The sequence below is a fragment of the Leucoraja erinacea genome, chromosome 7 (assembly GCF_028641065.1).
Source record: "Leucoraja erinacea ecotype New England chromosome 7, Leri_hhj_1, whole genome shotgun sequence".
Taxonomy (NCBI): Eukaryota; Metazoa; Chordata; class Chondrichthyes; order Rajiformes; family Rajidae; genus Leucoraja; species Leucoraja erinaceus.
In genome coordinates, this window is record NC_073383.1 from 8,918,594 (window position 1) to 8,941,424 (window position 22,831).

Below are 22,831 nucleotides of genomic sequence, written 5' to 3' on the forward strand. Positions count from 1 at the left end.
GAAAATTGTAAATTGTCCCTAGTGTGTAGGATAGTGCTAGTGTACAGGGTGATCGCTGGTCGGCACAGACTCGGTGGGCCGAAGGGCCTGTTTCTGCAATGTATCTTTAAAACCTAAAGTAAAGACACATCAAAAGTCCCTCAAAGTTTAGGTGGTCAAAACGTCCATCTGTAGGCCCCGTCATTGAATACCCTAAAAGAAGGGTGATAAAACCTTCTGAGGATTTCAAAGATAATTTTAGAGATACAGGCCCTTTGGCCCACCGAGTCCATGCTGACCAGCAATCACGCATCCACTAGTTCTATCCTACACACTAGAGACAATCTATAGAAATCAATTAAATTACAACCCTGCACATCTTTGGGATGTGGGAGGGAAATGGAGTACCCGGAGACATCTCCACTCAGTTAATCTGTAATTTTCTTTTCACCTGACGTTGCCATGGTCACAAGTGGTTGAAAACATTTATACAGTACAACACATGTGGACTTTGGGCCGACAATATCTCTGCCGAACATGATAAAGAGTTAAATTAACTTCCTCTGCCTGCATGTAATCCATATCCCTCCTTTAGCCATATCCCTCCATATTTATCACCAAGTCTGCCTCTTAGTTTCAGAAAGGCAGTCTGAGCTGATGTAAGTAGCAATACTATTTCCCTGCCACATTTTTATAACCTAAATTCGATTTTTTTGTGGGGTGGGGGGAGAGGAATTACAGCACCCCCTCCCCCCAATGTCTTCATTAACTTGAGCAAGGATTTGCACATTCCTTAACGATTGTTTACAATGTACAATTATGGCTCATGCAAATAAAAGTGTCAAGAAATTTACAGACAGTTCCACCGATTCTAACGCACAACTCCATTCTTAAATGATGGTTCCTTAAAAAAATAACTATTTGGCAAAATATTAACCGGATCTGGAGAGATGTTCACCCATTCATTATGATTCTTGGTGATTGAGGAGCTTGCTCATCTATAAAATAGTGTCAAAAGTCCCAGGTAGAACAATAACATCCCAGATAGTACTCTGTAAACAATATAATAAACAAGAGAAAAAAGTTCAGTATATGTATACTGTATATGTATACTGAACTTTGTTTCTCTCATTATTATATTGTTTACAGAGTACTATGTATATATATATATGTATATATATATATACACACACACATACATACATACACATATAATATATTACTAGACCAAGCGCAGACCTGCAGAGAGTGAGGGCAGAGAGAGAAGGGGCAGTGACACAGAGAGAGAGAGAGACAGAGACACAGAGAGGGGCAAGAGGGATAGGGGGGTGGAGAGGAGGGTAAGAGGGAGGGTGGGCAGACGAGACAGGGAGACAGGGAGAGAGAGGAGGGGGGAGGAGAGAGAGAGAGAGGGTGAGAGTGAGGGGGAGAGAGGGGGTGCTGAGAGGGCGTGCTGAGAGGGGGGTGAGGGGGAGTGGTGGTGAGCAGGGAGGGGGAGGGAGAGGGAACGGTGGAGGGAAGAGCGTAGGGGGTGTGGAGGGGGAGGGGGTTTAGGGGAGGGAGAAAGGGTGGGGGAGGGGATGGAGGGGGGAGGGGGAGGGGAGGAGAGGGGGTGTGAGGGAGGAGGGGAGGGTGAGATGGTGGGAGAGGGGGAGAGAGAGGGTGTTGCTGAGAGAGGGGGGGGAGCAGGGGGAGGGGGGAGCAGGGAGGGGGGAGGGAGGGTGGAGGGCAGGGGGTAGGGGTGTGTGGAGGGGAGGGGGAGTGCTTTTTTACTTCAAACTAACCATATTTTCATTTTCAAACCAAATTAAGGGTACTCACAGTGCTGTAGACATTTGTTCAGTGTCATTCAGAGTGACAGAGACTAATTGACAGAGCTCCAGCTTGCAGAGACTAATTGAGGCACACCACTTCCTGGTTTAATAGTCTCTTCCTCTGCCTCCAGAGGGGGCAGCAGAGAGAATGGGGAATTTTGTAAAAACATTAATATCTCTGTCATATTTAATCGACGGGAAAAATCCTCAGCACACATAGGGCGGAGGGGGGCTCTGAGCGAGGTGGCCAAAAATGATGGCCGTAGGTGGCGGCGTTCTCTCGGAAATTGCAGCACAGATCGCCAAAACCGGTCAAGAACAGAGTTTTAGTAATATATAGATATATACACATATATATACACACACACATACTGTATATGTTTGCACCATTATTGTTTGCTTAACACATGCACAGGTATAAAAACAGATCGTTCTGCCTTATCAAGTATGCAGATGATACAACGGTGATTGGCCTCATCAGCACCAACGATGAGTTGGCCTACAGGGAGGAGGTCCAGCACTTAGCAGCATGGTGCGCTGACAACAACCTGGCCCTTAACTCCAAGAAGACCAAGGAGCTCATTGTAGACTTCAGGAAGTCAAGAGGCGGCACGCACACCCCCATCCACATTAACGGGACGGAGGTGGAACGTGATTCTAGCTTCAGGTTCCTGGGAGTCAACATCTCCGGTGACCTCTCTTAGACCCACAATACCTCAACTCTGATCAAGAAGGCTCACCAGCGTCTCTTCTTCCTGAGGAGACTGAAGAAGGTCCATCTGTCTCCTCAGATCCTGGTGAACTTCTACCGCTGCACCATCGAGAGCATCCTTACCAACTGCATCACAGTATGGTATGGCAACTGCTCTGTCTCCGACCGGAAGGCATTGCAGAGGGTGGTGAAAATTGCCCAACGCATCACCGGTTCCTCGCTCCCCTCCATTGAGTCTGTCCAAAGCAAGTGTTGTCTGCGGAGGGCGCTCAGCATCGCCAAGGACTGCTCTCACCCCAACCATGGACTGTTTACCCTCCTACCATCCGGGAGGCGCTACAGGTCTCTCCGTTGCCGAACCAGCAGGTCGAGGAACAGCTTCTTCCCGGCGGCTGTCACTCTACTCAACAACGTACCTCGGTGACTGCCAATCACCACCCCCCCCCCCGAACACTTATTATTATTTATTCAAATCATTTGCTATGTCGCTCTTCCAGGGAGATGCTAAATGCATTTTGTTGTCTCTGTACTGTACACTGACAATGACAATTAAAATTGAATCCGAAATTGAATCTGAGTCTGAATCTGAATCTTAATGTAATAGTTGCATTCCTGAGGAATCTCGGCTCAGCAGAAATCATGTTATAAAAACAATTGTCAATGGGGAAAAGGGGCTTGGGGGTTAGAGTTTCAGAGTCGCAATAACAATGTTAGTCCCACATGGGCCTGTCCCACTTGGCGACTTTTTAGGCAACTGCTGGCGACTGTCATGGTCATAGCAGGTCTCTGAGAAACTGGCGACAACCTACGTCAGAACCCATGTCAGGAGAAGTCAAGCTACGCTCATTGGCGTCAAACCCACTGTCGCTGAAAAATTTTCAACATGTTGAAAATTTAGCGGCGACCGGAAAGACGCTACGACTTTTTACCCCAGTGAGGAGACTACTCCCGGCGACCACCGGCGAACATGTGGCGACAAATTAGCGTGGACCACTGACTCTGAACCCAGTTCTGGCAGTGGCCGTGACCCGGCACCAGCTCCGCTCTGGCCGGGCCCCCCGCCCGTCCCGTGCCCCCCACCCCGCCACCACGGGCCCTCCAACGCTGCGAGGGAGGGAGGGAGGTGAGAGGAGGGGAGCGGGGTGGGAAAGAAAGAGGGGGAAGGGGGGGGGGGGATAGAGAGGGGGGGGGGAGGTTGAGAGAGAGGGGGGGGGAGAGAGAGAGGAGGAGAGAGAGAGGGAGAGAGAGAGGGTGGGGCAGAGAGAGGGGGGGGGGGGGAGAGAGAGGGGGAGGGGAGGGGGTGGAGGAGAGATGGAGGGGGAGGAGAGAGGGAGGGGGGAGGGAGAGGGAGGGGGAAGGAGGAGGGCGAGAGGAAAAGGGGGAGAGGGAGGGGGCCGTCACATCCCAGTAGTTTAGTTTAAAGCTACTTAGAGGCTAAATGGTAACTCACATTTCACTGTACCTTAATTGGTGCATGTAATAAATAATTTTCATTGATTGATTGTTGTATTGAGTTATTTGTGGCACTGTATTCCAGGCACACACTACACTGAACACACAATATGCATAGCATGCAGGCTAGGCTAAATCATGTATGTGCAATGTGCATAATGCCTTGCATTACATTGTGCAAGTGAGTAACAGAAGAAGGCAGATACAGTGTAGTTACATAGATGTGTTTTGCCTTGTTCTTCTTTGTGTTGTTACCGTGTGCCCGCGAAATAAAAACAACAACAACAAATTGCACGCAGCAAGCATTTTTGAAAATTTCAGGAAATACCATCAAATTCCATGTCTTAATGAAATGGAATGAAACAATTTGTTCCCCCCCCCCCCGTGCTGCTTTAGTCCAAGACTGCTTTATTTCTGCTTGTCTACTTCCAAGGGTTTAAGTGGTTTTCTGGTTCTCGTGTGAAGTTATGCTGTAACCAAGTTAGCCTGCACAATGCAAATAGCGTTCCCCAATTCATCACTTGCGTTACGTCCAATTTGCCTTCTGGGACCATGCATTGCAGCAGAAACTACCCATAGCTAGAAACTTGCAGGACAGCAAAGCACCTGTGCAGATACGTACCGCTTTTCTTTTCTGAATGACAGAATAGAAGATCCTGGCACGTTCGAGCTGGGTTCTTCCTCGAACCGTCTGGGCTGCGCATGGTTTCCAACTGGCTGCTCAGGGACTTCAGAGTGGCGTCCACCCCCGAATCCACTGGGATGGTGGCAGACGTCTCATCGGCATTGAGCATATGCAGGGTGTCATCCATGAAGCCGTAGGCGCCCATCCTGTCATCATATGCAGCCGTCGGAGGTCCAGGAGGCCCGGGAGGACCACGAAGACCTTCTTCACCCTGAGGACCCTACCAGGAAGAATGGCACAAAAAGCTGGAGTAACTCGGTGGGTCAGGCAGCATCTCTGGAGGAAAGGAATAGGTGGCGTTTCTGGTCAACACCCTTCTTCAGAATGAGAGTCGGGTGAGAGGGGAATGAGGGATATGAAGAGGTACATAGACCAAAATGAAGGAAAGATATGCAAGTCGAATCGGTAGTAAAGAAAGCAAACTCAATGCTAGCATTTATTTCAAGAGGGCTTGTATACAAAAACAGGGATGTAATGTTGAGGATCTATAAGGTGCTGGTAAGGCTGCATTTGGAGTATTGAGGGCAATTTTGGCACCATATCTGAGGAAGGATGTGCTGGCTCTGGAGAGGGTCCAGAGGAGGTCTACGAAAATGATCCCAGGATTGAGTAGGTTAACCTATGATGAGCGTTTAACGGCATAGGGCTGGGGTTCAGAAGAATGAGGGGAGACCTCATTGAAACATACAGAATATTGAAAGGCTTGGATAGAGTGGATGTGGAGAGGATGTTTCCACTAGGGGGAGAGTCTAGGACTAGAAGTCATAGGCTCAGAATTAAAGGGCGGTCTTTCAGGAAGGAGATGAGGAGACATTTCTTTAGAGGGTGGTGAATCTATGGAATTCAGTAGATATTTTTAAGGCATAGATAGATGGATTTTTGATTAGTTCAGGGGTTATGGGGAGAAGGCAGGCAAATGGGATTTGGAGAGAGAGAAAGATCAGCCATGATTGAATGGCGGAGTAGACCTGATGGGCTGTATGGCCTAATTCTACACCTATCACTAATGACATGACTTTTTGATATGCAAAAGGAAAAATGTTGAGGGCCAGTTAATGATTGTTAATTATCATGTTCTATGCTTGCACGTCAAACAAACCTCAATCATTTTCATAAGCAAACTGTTCATGTGTCAACTATCACTGCGGATGTTGGAATTTTATGCAACAATGTTGAGAACCTTCTTTCTTCACTCTGGTATTCTTCTCATTGCTCTACATGTTGTTATTGTATATGGATTGATTAGATCCATGTATATTATTATTGGATAGCACGTACACAAACTAGGTGTGACAGTAATAAATACCTAAATCTAAACCATTTCTTCAAAGCTCATCCCAAAATATTTTGCAGCCGCTCTGCTCAGTAAGTGGTGGCTGACTTGCCCGGGTGCAGCAAGGTTCAAGTCCCACCCTGGGCAGTGTTACAGGAGTGATACATGGATACATAGACAATATGTGCAGGAGTAGGCCATTCGAGCCATCACCGCCATTCAATGTGATCATGGCTGATCATCCACAATCAGTACCTCATTCCTGCCCTCACCCCATATCATTCTTGAAGGTACACGATGATGCCTTAACTAATTCCATGTCCAGCCTTCCAATATCCCTGTCTATTGTGTGTAAGGATAAGATTCCATGTTACTCCCTGAAGGACACCCTCTTCACCCCTACTCCCTGGATCAAGGTCATTGAAGCGGATTATTTGGTTCTTGTCACTATTGTTGTGGGAACCAAGCCCCTCTCCTCTATCCTTGACAGGCTTTGTCCTGCCCCTACCGCTTTTCCAGATTTCATCCCCCTACTCTACCAGTCTGAAGAGCAGTTTCAAGTCATCATCTGTTCATCCCCTTCCCAGCTGCTGCCTGACCCATTGAGTTCCTCCAACACTGCATGTTTTACTCAAGATTCCAGCATCTGCAGTTTCTGGTCTCTTTCTCTCTAAGCAAATGCAAGTTCTTCTTCCTACTGTTGAAATGTGGCCACCCTTGATACTTTGTGAGATGCAGCAATCAAAGTGCAAGGAGAAAACTCGAACAAACAGCAATATTAGCCAGAAAGCCCAGGTAGATTTGTTTCTCTTCTGGTAATGCTATGGGAGTTTGTGCATATATATTTAAATAGTTATGAAAAATGCTATAAAACTTAGCTGGCCAAGTTCAGACAGTTTTGATGAAATCTCATTGACCTGATACTTTAGTTCTGTGTATTATTCCAGTGTTTTCTGTTTTAATTCAAGGACAAAATTATTAGCCTTATATGGAGAGATAGATCAGATATCTTTGTGTCCTTCCAATTTCATAGATCCAGTTCTAAAATCTGGACACATTGCTACTGTTTGCAGTATTAATGTTTACAGTACTATCATGTTTATGGTATTTGCAATGACTACATAGCTTAATGTTAGTCAGAACACAAGCAGGTAGGAGCAGGAGGAGGCCATCAGGCTCCTTAAGCCTGCCCCACCTTTCAATATGATTATGGCAGATCAATGCCGGCCTCATATCATCTATTTCAAACATTTATCTATCTCCACCTTAAACATAATCCAATGATCTAGCCTCCATCACCCTTGGTGACAGAGAATTCCAAAGAGTCACCATCCACTGAGAGAAGACATTTCTACACACCCCAGTTTTAGTAATTGTGGAAACAGGCACTTAGTCCCAATTTGCCCACACTGACCAACATGTCCCATCAACAATAGTCCCATCTGCCTGTGTTTGGACCATATCCCTCCAAACCTGTCCTATCCATGTATCTCTCTAAATCTTACTTGAACATTGCGATAGTTCCTGCCTTAACTACCTCTCTTGTTCTATATACCCATCACTCTTTGTGTGCAAAGGTCACCCCCCAGGCTCCTATTAAATCTTTCTCTGCTCACCTTAAACCTCAGTCCTCTGGTTCTCGATTCCATTACTCTGCGCAAGAGACTGTGTAATTACCCGATCTATTCCTCTCGTTATTTTGTACACCTCCATAAGATCACCCCTCATCCTCCTGCTCTCCAAGGAATAGAATCCTAACCTGCCCATTCTCTCCTTCTAGCTCAGCCCCCCTCCCCCCACCACCCACACGAGTCCAGGCAATATCCTGGTAAATCTTCTCTGCACCCTTTCCAGCTTGACAACATCATTCCTTTGACATGGTGCACAGAGCTGAACACAATACTCTAAATGTAGCCTCATCAACATCTTATGTAACTGCAACATGACCTCTCAACATTGTTACTAAATACTTTGAATGATAAAATGACTATTTTCTTTTTGTTCCTTTCTGACTTCCTCTTTGTCCACGACTCTGCACTTGGAGAAAATATCTCCACATCTACCCTGTCGAGGCCCTCTATGATCAGATACATTTCAATCACTTCACTTCCCATTCTGCCAGACTCCCAAATCACAATTACCAGAACTCTTTGATTGTAGGTATTTCACGATTTTGCTGGCATGGGTAAACTACCGACATGGCACTCAACACTCCTGCGGGATAGCATTGTGCACCCTTACCCCAGGACCAGTCTCTCCAACAGTCCCACGCGATCCAGGTGGCCCAATGGGTCCAGGGAATCCAAGATGACCTTCTTTTCCATGAGGTCCAACTGGACCAGGAGGTCCCTGAAAAACAAAACAACATGTTGTGGAGTTGGCAATGATTTGAAACTCATGCATTAGATCTTTCAAAATGTACAGGCTGAAGCAAGATAACTATTATTTATTACAACTTGAGTCTTCCAATCTGGGTACTGTAAATTGTTCCTCACACACTTGACTGTCTCACTGATTTAGTATTTAAATAGTATTTTGTTTTGGAGGTTTAGTATTTTTATATGGGGGTGGGGGGGGAAGGGGAAACTGCCTTTCCTAGTCCCTACCTGGTCGGAGAGGCGGCTTTCCTCCGAGCGGCATCTTCGACCCGTCCTCGCGGCCTACCATCGGATCTGGAGTGGCTTTTCCTGAGGGGACTGGATAGAACCATGGCTTTGGCGGCGGCACAGCGCTGGAGCGCTATCACGGAGCGGGCGATGCCTTGCCCGGGTCGCCACGCTGGGACCGCCGATGAGACCGCCAATGAAACATCGCGGAGCTACGGGTCTGTGGAGCGGCCGGCCGCAGGCGGTGGCGCTGACTTTAACACCGCGGAGCCTGGGATCTCTCGCCGGGGTCGCCAGTGGTGGAGCTCCGTCCAGCGCGGCCTGTTGGCTTCGGATGCCGCGGTCTCCGGTAAGGAAGTGGCCGTTCCAGGTATCCCAAGCCGCTGAGAGGGTTCTACCGATGCTGGAGCGCCATCATCTGGCGAGAAGGGCGTGAAACATCGGGCCCCTTAGCTGCGACTGCGGAGACCTCAATAGGCCCGACTATGGGTGGACATGGGGATGGGGACTGGACTTTGTGCCTTCCCTCATAATGGGAACTATTATGGGGGGGGGGGGTTTTTATGTTTAATGTTAAATTCCTTTATAATGATATGTTGTATTCTTATTAATGTGCTGCAATGGCAACTCGAATTTCACTACACCAATTGGTGTATGTGACAATAAATGAACCTTTGAACCTTTGATTTTAACCCTCCGACCCCAAGAATTGAACAACCACCCAAAACAAAATGATACTACTTTTGTGGAAAGTAACATTACTGGTTAGCAGTGACAGAACTTGTATCCTGGGATGCAATAATTCTGAAAAAACGTAGAAATCTGATTGTGAAATCTACAGTATGTCAAAATTTAAGAGCTCTACAATACAAGAGCCTTTGCGTATCCTTTGACATGGAGCACAAGCTTCTTGATAGACATCCCTTGATGCGCAGCTAGCTATAACTGTACATCTTAAGGTCCTTGAGAGTTATCTTTACAAAGATTAAATGGAAATAGAGGATTGAATAGCATGTCGTTTTTATGATAGATTAGTGCTTTTAAGAACATATTGTGATAGGCGATAAGGAATTAGAGAATACGCAAGATTTCAATTGATCAAACTCAGTGTGACAGTTGACATTTCCTAGCAGAATGTTAGAGTAGTAAGGTGACTGGTACTGCTCTTGTCTCCTTGTGCACAAGTAAATAAAGTGTGTCTGGAAATGAATGCAAGTAGTCCAGTTGATCAGTGATGACAATATGACAACCAATTGAACAGCAGAGTTATTTTTCTTTGGTTACTTATGGTTAATGCATATAGTGTGATGGCTTCTGATTATCTCTTGCATTGACTCCAATGGAACCAGAAGCTGGCATTGTATGTATAGGGGGCAATTATATGTTAGAAAGATCAGCAGCTTTTCAGCGAATGTAATGGGCCTGTTCCACTTACGTGACTTTTTCGGCGACTGCCGGCACCCGTCATGGGTCGTTGCAGGTCAGCGAAAATTCTCAACATGTTGAAAATTAAGCGGCGACCAAAAATACGCTACGACTCTTTGGACAACTAAGGAGACTACTCATGACCATACAGGCGACACCTGGGCGACATGTCGCAGGGTGAAGCCTGTATGGTCGTGAGTAGTCGCCCAAAGAGTCGTACCATGTTCTGGTCGACCGCTGGATTTTCAACATGTTGAACATTTTTGGCAACCTCTAACGATCTATGACGAGTGCCGGCAGTTGCCGAAAAAGTCGCGTAAGTGGGACAGGCCCATTACACTAAGATGAGGTGTTGATGCGTGAAATCAAATATGCAAGGGCAATGTTGCAATGCAATTCATGTGTATAAAGATTTCCACAGATATAAAATTATACAATTCTCTATTAATTTCTTTGCGCACAGGTTGTGGATATCAAGCACATTTATTGTCCACTCCTGACACGCTCTGAAAGATGGAGGTTGGTTGTTTCAGAGGGCAAGGTGGGTAACGGCAGCAAAGTGTGTAGGGTTTGACAATGACCCACAAGTTTTATCATCTCTTTGGTTGGGGTTATTCTTTTTATTCTAGATTTGCTTAGCTTCTTGGATGTGTAGTCCACATGTGCCTTGGTATGATTCAAACTATCTGGATCCATCACTGGATTGTGATTAGGAAGAAACTTATGAGATGTTTATTTTTCACATTCTACTTATTCTGTTTGTGAAATTGCACATATTCATCGTTCATAAGCGATAAGAACAGAAATACGCCACCCGGCCCATCTCTGCTGTTCAATCATGGCTGATTTATCTTTCTCTCTGAATCCCATTCTCCTGCCTTCTCCCCATAACCCCTGACACCTGCACTAATCAAATTATGTTGAAATACACTTACTCTGGGACCAACTGGCCCGGGAATTCCTGAACCACCCTGTTGACCAGAAGGACCCTGAAGAGAGAAGAATGGATTAGTTTAATCCTTTGAATTGTAGAAGATACAGTGGCTAGGATGTTCACACTTCCACATATTCATTTCAATAACAGCAATATGATAGGCAGGTACAGTGAGAAACCATGGCTTGCTACATTTATCAAGTAAATAATATTTTTTCTGATACAGGTCCACCACCTGTTCCAGCAACTGATGATCCAGTGCCTCCTTTAATCAGGAGAAAATCACAAGAGCACACTTGAAATCCCCCCTGGATGTTCCCCCGAAAAATGTGGCTCCTAAACAGGATGAGGCGGCCGATCTCGACCTCATCGGAATTTCCGTGCCGATCGGCGGGTTGAATTTCCCCTCTGCAGCCGGGGCTCTGGAACTCCGGCCTGGCTGGAGCCGGCAGATTGGTTCCCATAGCCAATATCTGAGGCCGACTTTGCAGGCTTGTATCTCAGTCCCTCGGCAGCCTAAGCGGACTGTTCAAGTAACGTTGGACTCGACTCAAAGGCCATGACCTCTGTTGGCCCAGCAAAATGGATAATCCAGATAGGCTCTAGAACCAAGGGTGCCAGAAAATCAGTGGTGGACCTGTATTACCAAGTGAAATATCTTTTAGCGTAAAGATAGGGAAACCTGCCTGAAATGAGAGTAATGAAAAGGCAGCTACTTACAGGAGGACCAGGAAGACCTTGTAAACCAGTAAATCCACGATGACCTTTCTGACCACGTTCACCTTGAATTCCATTCTCTCCTTTGTCACCACGGGGACCTTGAGGGCCCTACAAAAGTCAATTCAAGTTTAAGGTTTATTTTAATGTTAGAGAAAATCATTTGATAACATTCAAACAGCTTCAGTAGAGGGTCACCAAACAGATACGACAGACTTTTTTTTAATGTTAAATATGCCAAAGCTACATACATTCCTCAAGCATTTATCAGGGTTTCACCATCATTTGTATTAGGTTAATAACCCTTGCAATAGAAGTCCACAAAACTGGGAATGCCCCCAATTCATGTGAAGTATCGAAGTGCATCTCCATATGTGTCCATTTGCAGACATCCAAGGAATTAAAGAAAAACAAGTCACTTTATCCTGGGTACAATCTTTTGTAAAAGAACATTTATTTGATATTTTTATAAGCTAATTACATAAATAGAATTGATAAACTAAGCAGAATTATTTACTAAAATGTTTTTTCAGGCATTTAAAAGCAGATGGCACACAGATGGTGAAGTCGGACTGATTTAAATTAGATGTAAATACATCCTGAAGATAGCGGTGTTAGACTGCATTGCTCCAAAATTAATTCCATTAAATTCAAAACACAGTGACCCAAATGTGCAACATGTTTAGCACATTAACCACAGATGGATTTCTGCAGTTTTATTTTGATACATCCATTTCCAGCTGTCTAATCAGGTTAAATCTATTAATGAATAATTTCAAAGCAAATCTGGCTAAATTAGAATATTAAACTGAAGACCTTTCTTCAGACTCTACCCAACATATCACTGATCCATTCCTTCCAGTTTTGCTCACGTTTCCAGAAACTGCAGTTCCTTGTGTTTCTGAATGATACCTTGTGATTGAGATACATTGAATTATAGCAATTTCCTTAATTCAGCATCGTGACTGCACCACTAACTGTTCACATTGCCTAATTCTAAATGCATTCTTGCCTATGATATGGTCCCAAAAATGGAAACTAAAAATATATTTTTATAACTCAACATTTCAAATCACTCTATTAGTATTTTAATCCGGACATTGGTATATATTTTTAAAACTCGTTTGGAGTTAATATCTCTACTAAACCAGCATGGAGACAAATTTCAGATGTTAATTAGTATATTACAGGTATCACACTGCAAGTAGACAATTAAGCTTTGTAATGATCCTGTATGAAATGCCATGCATTGGTAAGATGCTACTGATAGAAAGAGGGTTCTGAATAAATGCCTGTACATATATATTTAATTCCAAAATTATTAAAAAAAAATAAAGATTCTCCTCTAAAGATTTGCAAGTTTGCAGATTTTATGCATATGAATTTGTGAAAAACTATTGTGAAAAACATTTTATTCAAAACAAAAGCTTCTCACAACCAACATCAATTTGTTTGGAAGACTGGCGATTGTCTCCGTGGCTGAAACCCATAGTACTTGCCTCTTAACATGGGCAGGGAAGAAAGCAAATGATCACAAATGTGCATGTGCACTCTTATTACCAAAGATCCCATAGCGGAGCAAGATAGACCACTCCTTCTAAATGCAATGGGCTGATGTGTAGTACACAACGTAGTGGAACGTTGGCTTTTTGTTCATCCATTTCAGTAACCCGACCCGACCCGCAGCGTAATCAACGTTGTGGGGGGACAATTTGTGTTAATAAATTATAATTCTGAAAATGAGAAGATTTTTACCAAATAATTTTAATTTTTACGAGGATGTTTCCGTAACCGGCTTCAGTCTCCGCACTAGTATCTTTGCTCCGCTGTGGGATCTTTGGTGCGGAGACGGAAGCCGGTTACGGAAATGGGGCCGAAAATTACCCATGAATCTGCCCATGACCGTACTATGTCTTTTTCGTCGAGTGATCTATCTTGCTTGCTATAGGATCTTTGCTTATTACAAACCAGCAGCCAATGCTGATGCGTCAGCAGTCAATGGTGAAACCGTTAAGTCATGCAGTTTGGGGCTGGATTTACATCAGAATTAATATAGTTTATTCCAACTATAAATTCTTGACATCTCTTGGAGTCAACATGCTGTGACTATGAAAGCATAAATAAAGAATAGTGACCAGGACATATCTGAAATGCTTGCAAAATTGATCCTATGAATATATCGTTTTTATTATGTGTAAAACCTACAATTTTTAACATTCTCCTTAGATATAATTGTCTTTATATTTTATCAAATCAAAATGAATGGACAAAGATGGCGACTGTAGGTTGAAATTAAAGTAAATAAATGCAGAGACTGAAAATGTAATGGCTACTAAACCACATTTAATGAATTTTGTCTTAAAGATAATCAATAATCTCTTAAATTGCTTACTGGTAATCCGCGACCCCCAGTTCGACCAGAGGTACCCAGCGGTCCACGGGAACCCTGAGGGTGAAAAAGAGAGGAAGTGAGTTGGCTTTGATGTGCAAGAATAGTGATATTGCTTAATGGAAGAACACACAAAGCATGAAGGATTTTTCATGTTCATAAATTCTAGGAGCAGAATTAGGTCATTCAGCCCATCAAGTTTACTCCGCCATTCAATCATGGCAGAGCCATCTCTCCCTCTCAACCCCATTCTCCTGCCTTCGCCCCATAACCCCTCACACCCGTACTAATCAAGAATCTGCAAATCTCCTCCTTAAAAAGATCCATTGACTTGGCCTCAACAGCCGTCTGTGGAAATGAATTCCACAAATTCACCACCCTTTTTTGATAAAACCTGGGTAGTTTTAACTGGGTAGTCATTAGGGAAGTACTGGTGATGATTGTGTGATTGCCCAGGCTGAACCACGTCTGTTCGAATAAAGCAAATTGAAGTTATGTGTATGTTTACCAGCCCATCTTTTGCTGCCTGCTCCTTTTGCTGTGTAGAGGGATGGGTCTACCTGCTAGGGTAATGGTTTTCAGTGAATTTGGCTGTGTTTGGTTTATGTGAATGACAATAAAATATGGCAATTTGAAACCAATGTAATTAATAGCTTTGCTAAACAAATGTTATGTCAGATGAAGGGTCTATCACCCAAAACATTCATTATTTCTCCTTTCTCCGATGCTGCCTGACCTGAATGTTTCCAGCATTCTAGTTTTACACCTAGGACACATGTGATTGGGATCTGGAAACTTTTACCATGCGCATCTTAATCAGTTTATCTCCTGCCCTCAGGCCAGCTCTCAGTGCCAGGACCCACCCATATATCCCAATGAAAGACCCACACTGACCCAATCTACAGTAGATTGCTCATGGAGTTCAATGGTCTGAGGTGGACCCTTCACAGAAAAAGTCAGCAGTTCACCCAGCAACCCCAGCCCATAAAATAGGAGGAACCAGTGGATGGGAGTAAGGTAAGAGAACATAGAGTCAAAGAGTCATAGACTGATACAGTGTGGAAACAGGCCCTCAGCCCAACTTGCCCACACCGGCGAATGTGTCCCAGCTACCCTAGTCCCAGCTGCCTGCATTTGGTCCATATCCCTCCAAATTTGTCCTATCCATGTACCTGTCTAACTGTTTCTTAAACGTTGGGATAGTCTCAGCCTCAACTACCTCCTCTGGCAGCTTGTTCCGTACACCCACCTGTGGCAGCTTGCTCCATACACCCACCTCTGGCAGCTTGTTCCATACACCCACCTATGGCAGCTTGTTCCATCTGGCAGCTTGTTCCATACACCCACCTATGGCAGCTTGTTCCACACACCCACCTATGGCAGCTTGTTCCACACACCCGTCTCTGGCAGCTTGTTCCATACACCCACCTATGGCAGCTTGTTCCACACACCCACCTATGGCAGCTTGTTCCACACACCCGTCTCTGGCAGCTTGTTCCATACACCCACCTATGGCAGCTTGTTCCATACACCCACCTCTGGCAGCTTGTTCCATACACCCACCATTCCTATTAAATCTATTCCTCATCGACTTGAACCTTTGTCCTCTGATCCTCGATTCCCCAACTCTAGGTAAGAGATTCTGTGCATCTACCCGATTTATTCCTCATAATTTATATTATTCTCATAATTTATAAAAAAAAAATATTTTAATTGAAAATACAGACTGTTTTAGTGCCTGATTTTTTTTTAAACATTTCCATTCTATAATATTATTTTGTAACTTTAGTGTAACTAACTTAAAGTTACTGAATGAAAAGCTTAACAGCCTTTTTCTTTCAATAGCCCTGATCATGCTGAGCATGGCAGCAGGTAAGTTTAAGTGAAGGATCTATCTGTGAGTGTAGCTGTCTGCCAGTGTAACATTCACCCCTGCTAGATGCATCTTCCAGAGAGGTTCCACACAGGGTGGTAAAGATGCAGGCAGTTGAGGCTTCAGAGCAACAGAAGATCTGTCCAAGTCAAGCCAATTGGAATAATTAATATGATTGTCAGTCAATCTTTTGCTACCTGCTGCTTATGCAGTATGGAGGGGTGGTCTACCATGTCCTCCACAATCCAATGAAATCGTTGCACTCAGTGTGACCACTGTAAGCGAATGCAAGCAATGTGAGTGAAGAAGACTGTAAAAAGTGGTGAACACTGCCCAGTCCATCACAGGTACTGACCTTCCCACCATCGAAGGGATCTACAGGAGTCGCTACCTCAAAAAAGTAGCCGGCATCGTCAGAGACCCACACCACCCTGGCCACACTCTCATTTCACTTCAGCCATAGGGACGAATATATAGGGGCCTGAAAACTGTCATGTCCAAGTTCAGGAATAGCCATCATGCTCTTCCCTAAAGATTTAGGTTATGAAACACTGCAACCTCCAAATAAGCCCTGAACTACATAGTCTGAAGAAGGGTTTTGATCCGAAACGTTGCCCATTTCCTTCGCTCCATAGATTCTGCCTCACCTGCTGTGTTTCTGCAGCATTTTTGTCTACCCTGAACTACATAGACTTGGGGGAAATGGTTTTGGCCTTTTGCAATATTATTGTTTGTTAGTTTGTTTTTTTGTGTGTGCGTGTGTATGTTTCTGTGATTATATATTTATATTTATACACAAAAAACAAACAATAATATTGCAAAAGGCCAAAACCATTTCCCCCAAGTCTATGTAGTTCAGGGTAGACAAAAATGCTGCAGAAACACAGCAGGTGAGGCAGAATCTATGGAGCGAAGGAAATGGGCAACGTTTCGGGTCGAAACCCTTCTTCAGACTATGTAGTTCAGGGCTTATTTGGAGGTTTTGTACTTTGTGTTTAAATAGTTTTTATATATATATATATATATATATATATATATAAAACTATTTAAACACAAAGTACATGCTATAGTACAGTTTTAATAGTAGTTATATATATACATATATATATAGAAGTACAAGCACATAACCAATATAAAAAATAATTTAAAAAGTTCAAAGAAAAAAAGTGTATATATCTGTATTGAACTTTTTAATTCATTTATTATATTGTTTACAGTACTATGTTTACACATTCCGTTGTACTGCTGCAAGTAAGCGTTTCATTGTTCTGTCTGGGATCTATGACAATGACACTCTCTTGGCTCTTCATATGTTCGGTTGTATCTAATGTATGGTCCACATTGTCCTTTGGTGCCCGGATGGAGCCATATTTTGAGTCTCCTTTTTGTTGATTTTGCAAAAACATCTATAATTTGAGTTCATAGCCAGTTAGTGCTAAATAGAAGACTGTGTTGTAATATGTATATGTTTAACGTACTGTCTCCCCTCTCGGCCCTGGTTCTCCAGTTGGACCAACGGGACCAGGGGCTCCAGGTCCACCCTGCACGCCGGAAACACCTGCAGGTCCTGGATCGCCACGATCTCCCTGCGCAGAGAAGACAAGGCTGGTTAGCAGAGGAACACGACCATGGACCGCTTGAAAAGATGACCATGGGACCGACAAAGAAACAGATCAATTCATTGCTTAGCGATTAATTTGCTTTGTTTTACCAACTCTCCTTCACGTCCATCGCGTCCAGGGGTGCCATCGACTCCTGGAAGACCCTAGGGAAGAAAGATTAACTAATTACCAAGAATACATATCCAACATGCAAGTGAAGTTCATATTTTCTAGCAGCAGAATTAGGCTATTTAACCCATTAAGTCTTCTCCGCCATTCAACCATGGCTGATCTATCTCTTCCTCGCAACTCCATTCTCCTGCCTTCTCTCTGCAACCCCTGACATCTGTATTAATCAATTAAGTCTGTCAATCTCCGCCTTAAAAATATCCATTGACTTGCCCTCCACAGCTGTCTGCGACAATGAATTCACCATCTGCTGACTAAATAAATTCCTCCTCATCTCTTATCTAAAGAAAGAGATAAACTTGTCACAGTGGAATAACTCTTACACCCAAGTCAGGAGGCTGTGCATTCAAGTTCCCTGGCTGAAACATCATGTATGTTGGCGCTCCCTTTGTGATTGGGGGCTGTGCTACCCTGTTGAAATTGCTGTTCCATTCAACTCTACATAAAGGATCTCATGCACAATTTTTGGCCGTGAGATTTTGCTGTGCAGTCACAGGTCATACACGACAATACCCCAGTAAGTATGTTAGAAATAACGAACTGCAGATGCTGGTTTATGCCAAATTTAGGCACAAAGTGTTTGTCATGTACATCAATGATCTGGATGAAGGTGTGGTAAATTGGATTAGTAAGTATGCAGATGATACCAAGATAATGAAGAGGATTTCCAAAGTCTACAGAGTGATTTAGGCCTTGGAAGAATGGGCTGAAAGATGCAGATGGAGTTTAATGCTGATAAATGTGAGGTGCTACACCTTGGCAGGACAAATCAAAATAGGACGTACATGATAAATGGTAGGGAATTCAAGAATACAGTTGAACAGAGGGATCTGGGAATAATCGTGCATAGTTCCTTGAAGGTGGAATCTCATATAGATAGGGTGGTAAAGAAAGCTTTTGGTATGCTAGCCTTTATAAATCAGAGCATTGAGTATAGAAGCTGGGATGTAATGTTAAATTTGTACAAGGCATTGATGAGACCAATTCTGGAGTATGGTGTACAATTTTGGTCGCCCAATTATAGGAAGGATGTCAACAAAATAGAGAGAGTACAGAGGAGATTTACTAGAATGTTGCCTGGGTTTCAACAGCTAAGTTACAGAGAAAGGTTGAATAAATTAGGTCTTTATTCTCTGGAGCGCAGAAGGTTAAAGGGGGACTTGATAGAGATCTTTAAAATGATGAGAGGGACAGACAGAGTTGATGTGGATGAGCTTTTCCCTTTGAGAATAGGGAAGATTCAAACAAGAGGACATGACTTCAGAATTAAGGGACAGAAGTTTAGGGGTAACATGAGGGGGAACTTCTTTACTCAGAAAGTGGTAGCAGTGTGGAATGAGCTTCCAGTGGAAGTGGTGGAGGCAGGTTCGTTGGTATCATTTAAAAATAAATTGGATAGGCATATGGATGAGAAGGGAATGGAGGGTTATGGCATGAGTGCAGGCAGGTGGGACTAAGGGAAAAACGTTGTTCGGCACGGACTTGTAGGGCCGAGATGGCCTGTTTCCGTGCTGTAATTGTTATATGGTTATATGGTTAAAGTGCTGGAGTAACTGAGCCAGTCAGGCAGTATCTCTGGGGAAAAAAGATGGGTGAAGTTTTGGGTTGGTACCCTTCTTCAGATTTCAGGTCTAAAGAAGAGTCCTGATCCGAAACGTCAGGTCTGAAGAAGGGTTCCAACCCGAAACATTACCCATCCTTTTTCTCCAGAGACATGTTGAATTACTCAGGCACTTTGTGCCCATCTTTAATACTAATGTAAGTACTCATGACTGCAAGGCATTTTGCACTTTGGGACTTACTATTAATATAATTGGTCATTTCTTTCCAATGAGTGAAGATGCTACATTTATGGTAATAATATTCCAGCTATTGATAGTCAAACAACGTGGATTTTTACTTACATCCTGACCAGCTTCACCAGGAGGTCCACGTGAACCTTGTGCACCCGTTGGGCCTGAAGGGCCTCGTTCACCGGAAGAGCCTGTCAGTCCTTGTTTGCCAGGTTGACCCTGGAAAGGCAACAGTACAGGAGCTGTCACACTGCGCGGCACATAGCATGGTACAGGTTGGACCATGATAATTAGAAATAAAATATTCCATAACTAAATGGAAAAGACTCTTGAACTTTCAGTACTTCAGAATGTTACCAAAGGAAAAATGTGATGTTAATTTCTACCAATTCTTAGAACATAGAACTGTGCAGCATAGAAACATGCCCTTTGGCCCACAATGTCTGTGCAAATATGATGCCAAGGCCAACTCTCATCTCCCTGCACATAATCTCTATCCCTCATTCCCTCTATATGCTCATCCACAAATCTGTTAATTGCCATTATCGTGTCTGCCTCCACCACCCCCAGCAGCATGCTCCAGGCATTCACCACCATCTGCCTAAAAAGAATTGTCCCACCCACCTCCTTTAAACATTGTCCCCAACTTCTTAAATATCCATGCAAACGTTAATATCGATTAAAATGCAATTTACCCGCATCGGTCAATTCCTGCTTTTCCCAGCCATGTGGGTCTTTTATCGACCCATTATCTATACGGCAGCTGACATATGAACTAAGCGTTGGCTGGCTGATATATCCAGCCAGTGTAGATTGAGGAGCTTGGCGATTTAGGAGCAAAAGTTCTTACTAATTAACCTCTGTGACACTCATATTCTCATTACCTCACACGAAGGGCTTAACTACAACTTCGATCTTGAATGACAAGGTGGTGAATTCTCTGCATTGCAAGAAAGAGTCTTGCATAATGGTTGGTTAGGTATGATTCCACTTCCTTGGGTGCAATAAAAAGCTGTGCAAGGGCCACCAATCACTCTCAAGAGCTGGAGTCACAGTTAACTTATTAACATGGCAAAAAAGATTGAATTGATTACATGACCTAACCAAATGCGTTTCGATTATCCTCTGCATGAAGTATGTTCCCTTACAATGTACATATCGATCCATCAAAGAATTAATGAATTATGGACAAACTTTTGAAGAAAAATAAGCAAAGCAGATAAATCCAGTACTGAGTAATCCTGACAATACTTCAGCCTTGATATCAGTTTGTGGATAAATGGAAATTACACGCTATTTAAAGCAATGCAAGTTGTGATTGTTATCATGTATAAAGTAACACAAATCTTCATCAAAGCTGTGCTGTACAAAAATAGACCTAGCAGACCACCATATGTCATAGTCACAGAGTCATACAGTATCGAATCAGGCCCTTTGGCACAGCTTGCCCATGCTGACAAGATGTCCCATCTACACTTGTCCCAATAGTCTGTATTTTCCATGTACATAGGCAGAAAAAAACTTCCCTATCCATGAACCATCTTCCAAATGCCTTTCAAATATTTTTATAGTACCTGCCTCAACTACTTCCTCTGGCAGATCTTTCCATACACCCACCACACTGTGAAAATGTTGCTCCTCAGGTTCCTATTAAATCTTTCCCCTCGTACCAGTAACCTATATCCCCTGTTTATTTTATTCCCTGAAAGATTCTGCATTTACACTATATTCCCTTCATAATCTTAAAAACCTCTAAAAGATCACCTCTCAACCTCATCTGCTCCAAGGAATAAGGTTGCCTGCCAAACCTCTCCCTTTAACTCAGGCCCTCAAATTCTGGCAACATCCTTATAAATCTTCACTGTACTCATTCCAGCTTAACAACATCCTTCCTATAGCAGGGTGACCAACGTTTTATAATTATCTGCACAGGCACTTTTAAAACACAGCTTTATGAAGTCCCGGTTTTTGTTAGGCTATGCACAGGTAAGAATGATAAGTGTCCCAACCTACATATTATAATAAAAATATCAGGCCCAGCTGCCATTTTGAGACAACATGCACTCTATAATGTACACAATAGTCCTGTGGATTTAATGCAACTCCCATCTCAAGCCACAATTGTTTGAGTAAATTAATCAGAGAATGAGAAAACTATAAAAATAAATAGCTGCTGATATAACTAATGGGCTTCAGTCAAACCGTTGGTGTCTACATCATGCTCATCAGTGAATGCATCAAATGAACTGATTAACTTATTGTAGTCTAATCAATATTAATCTAAATAACATAAAGGGAACTCTAAAAACATCCTAAAAGTTAAAAACACCCAAATGCTCAGTCAAGATTTCCTGCCATTTTGACTATTCCCTATTAAAATGTTGCATAATTATTGGTTTGGAACAATGTGAAACCATATGCGCAAAATCATTCCCTTTAACATGGAATATACAATCATCATATATACCGTTGAAAATATTTAACTGCATTCTTATTATTTTATATGTGTCATTCAGTTGGTTGAAAGCAAGTTATCTTAATGTAATTTGAAACATACTTCACCATGATGCATCTCATATATTCTTTGGCAATCAGGATAATACTTTACTTTATATCATCCAAAATAAAACAAAGCAACAATACACAAGCATCTCTGATTTTGTTTAGCACATCATCCGTGCCAAAAATATTGAACAAAACAGCTTGAAATAATATGATGCGAATCATAACTCTGTGGTTAAAATTATGAGAAAATCTATACAATTACATCTATATTGGTTAGAGAACAAATCGTGTTAATAATTTCAGGCAATGATGTAAAATACACGCTTTTAGAATTGGTTACACCTGTGAGGGAAGCAATGCATTTCATCAAATCTGTGTCTGTTGATAGCCCATCCACCTCATCCCCACACCTCTTGCCTGTGTGCCAGTCGAATTCATAGAACATAGGGCAGTACAGCCCAGGAACCCACAATGTCTGTGCTGACTATGATGCCATATCCCTCTACTCCTTCCACTTCCTTGTGCTAAACACTTAAACACTACCTGCGTCACCACTCCTGGCAATGTGCTCCAAGTCCCTAGCACTTTCCATGTAAAACAAACCTGCCCTGCACATCTCCATTAAACATTCTCCCTCTCACCTATGCCTTCTGGTGTTGGACATTTCCAGCTTGGGAATTGGTCATATTTGAAGAAGCTAACTCTGTTTCCACTAACTTCACAACCAGTTAATCCCATTCTGAAATTACCCTGAGTGCAAGGAGGTTCTTTTTACGCTTTGTGCAATTTCAATGTGAACGTTTAAAAAATGGATTTGTAAAATGTTTTGGAGGCTCCCTTCACTGGGCCCACTGATAGAGATTAATTCTGTCATTTAACATCTC

At 43.2% G+C, this 22,831-nt stretch overlaps 1 protein-coding gene across 1 annotated transcript in view; it reads right to left on the minus strand.

Annotated features, from left to right (window-relative positions):
- LOC129698622 (collagen alpha-2(V) chain-like) overlaps window positions 1-22,831 on the minus strand; it is a 245,989-nt gene that overhangs the window by 12,288 nt on the left and 210,870 nt on the right. Inside the window, exons 44-51 of the mRNA XM_055637740.1 lie at window positions 19,554-19,661; window positions 17,571-17,624; window positions 17,338-17,445; window positions 13,990-14,043; window positions 11,601-11,708; window positions 10,882-10,935; window positions 8,157-8,264; window positions 4,580-4,862 (exon numbers count right to left, since the gene is read on the minus strand). Of these exons, the coding sequence (XP_055493715.1) occupies window positions 4,580-4,862; window positions 8,157-8,264; window positions 10,882-10,935; window positions 11,601-11,708; window positions 13,990-14,043; window positions 17,338-17,445; window positions 17,571-17,624; window positions 19,554-19,661 (877 nt within the window). The remainder of the gene's footprint in view (window positions 1-4,579; window positions 4,863-8,156; window positions 8,265-10,881; window positions 10,936-11,600; window positions 11,709-13,989; window positions 14,044-17,337; window positions 17,446-17,570; window positions 17,625-19,553; window positions 19,662-22,831) is intronic.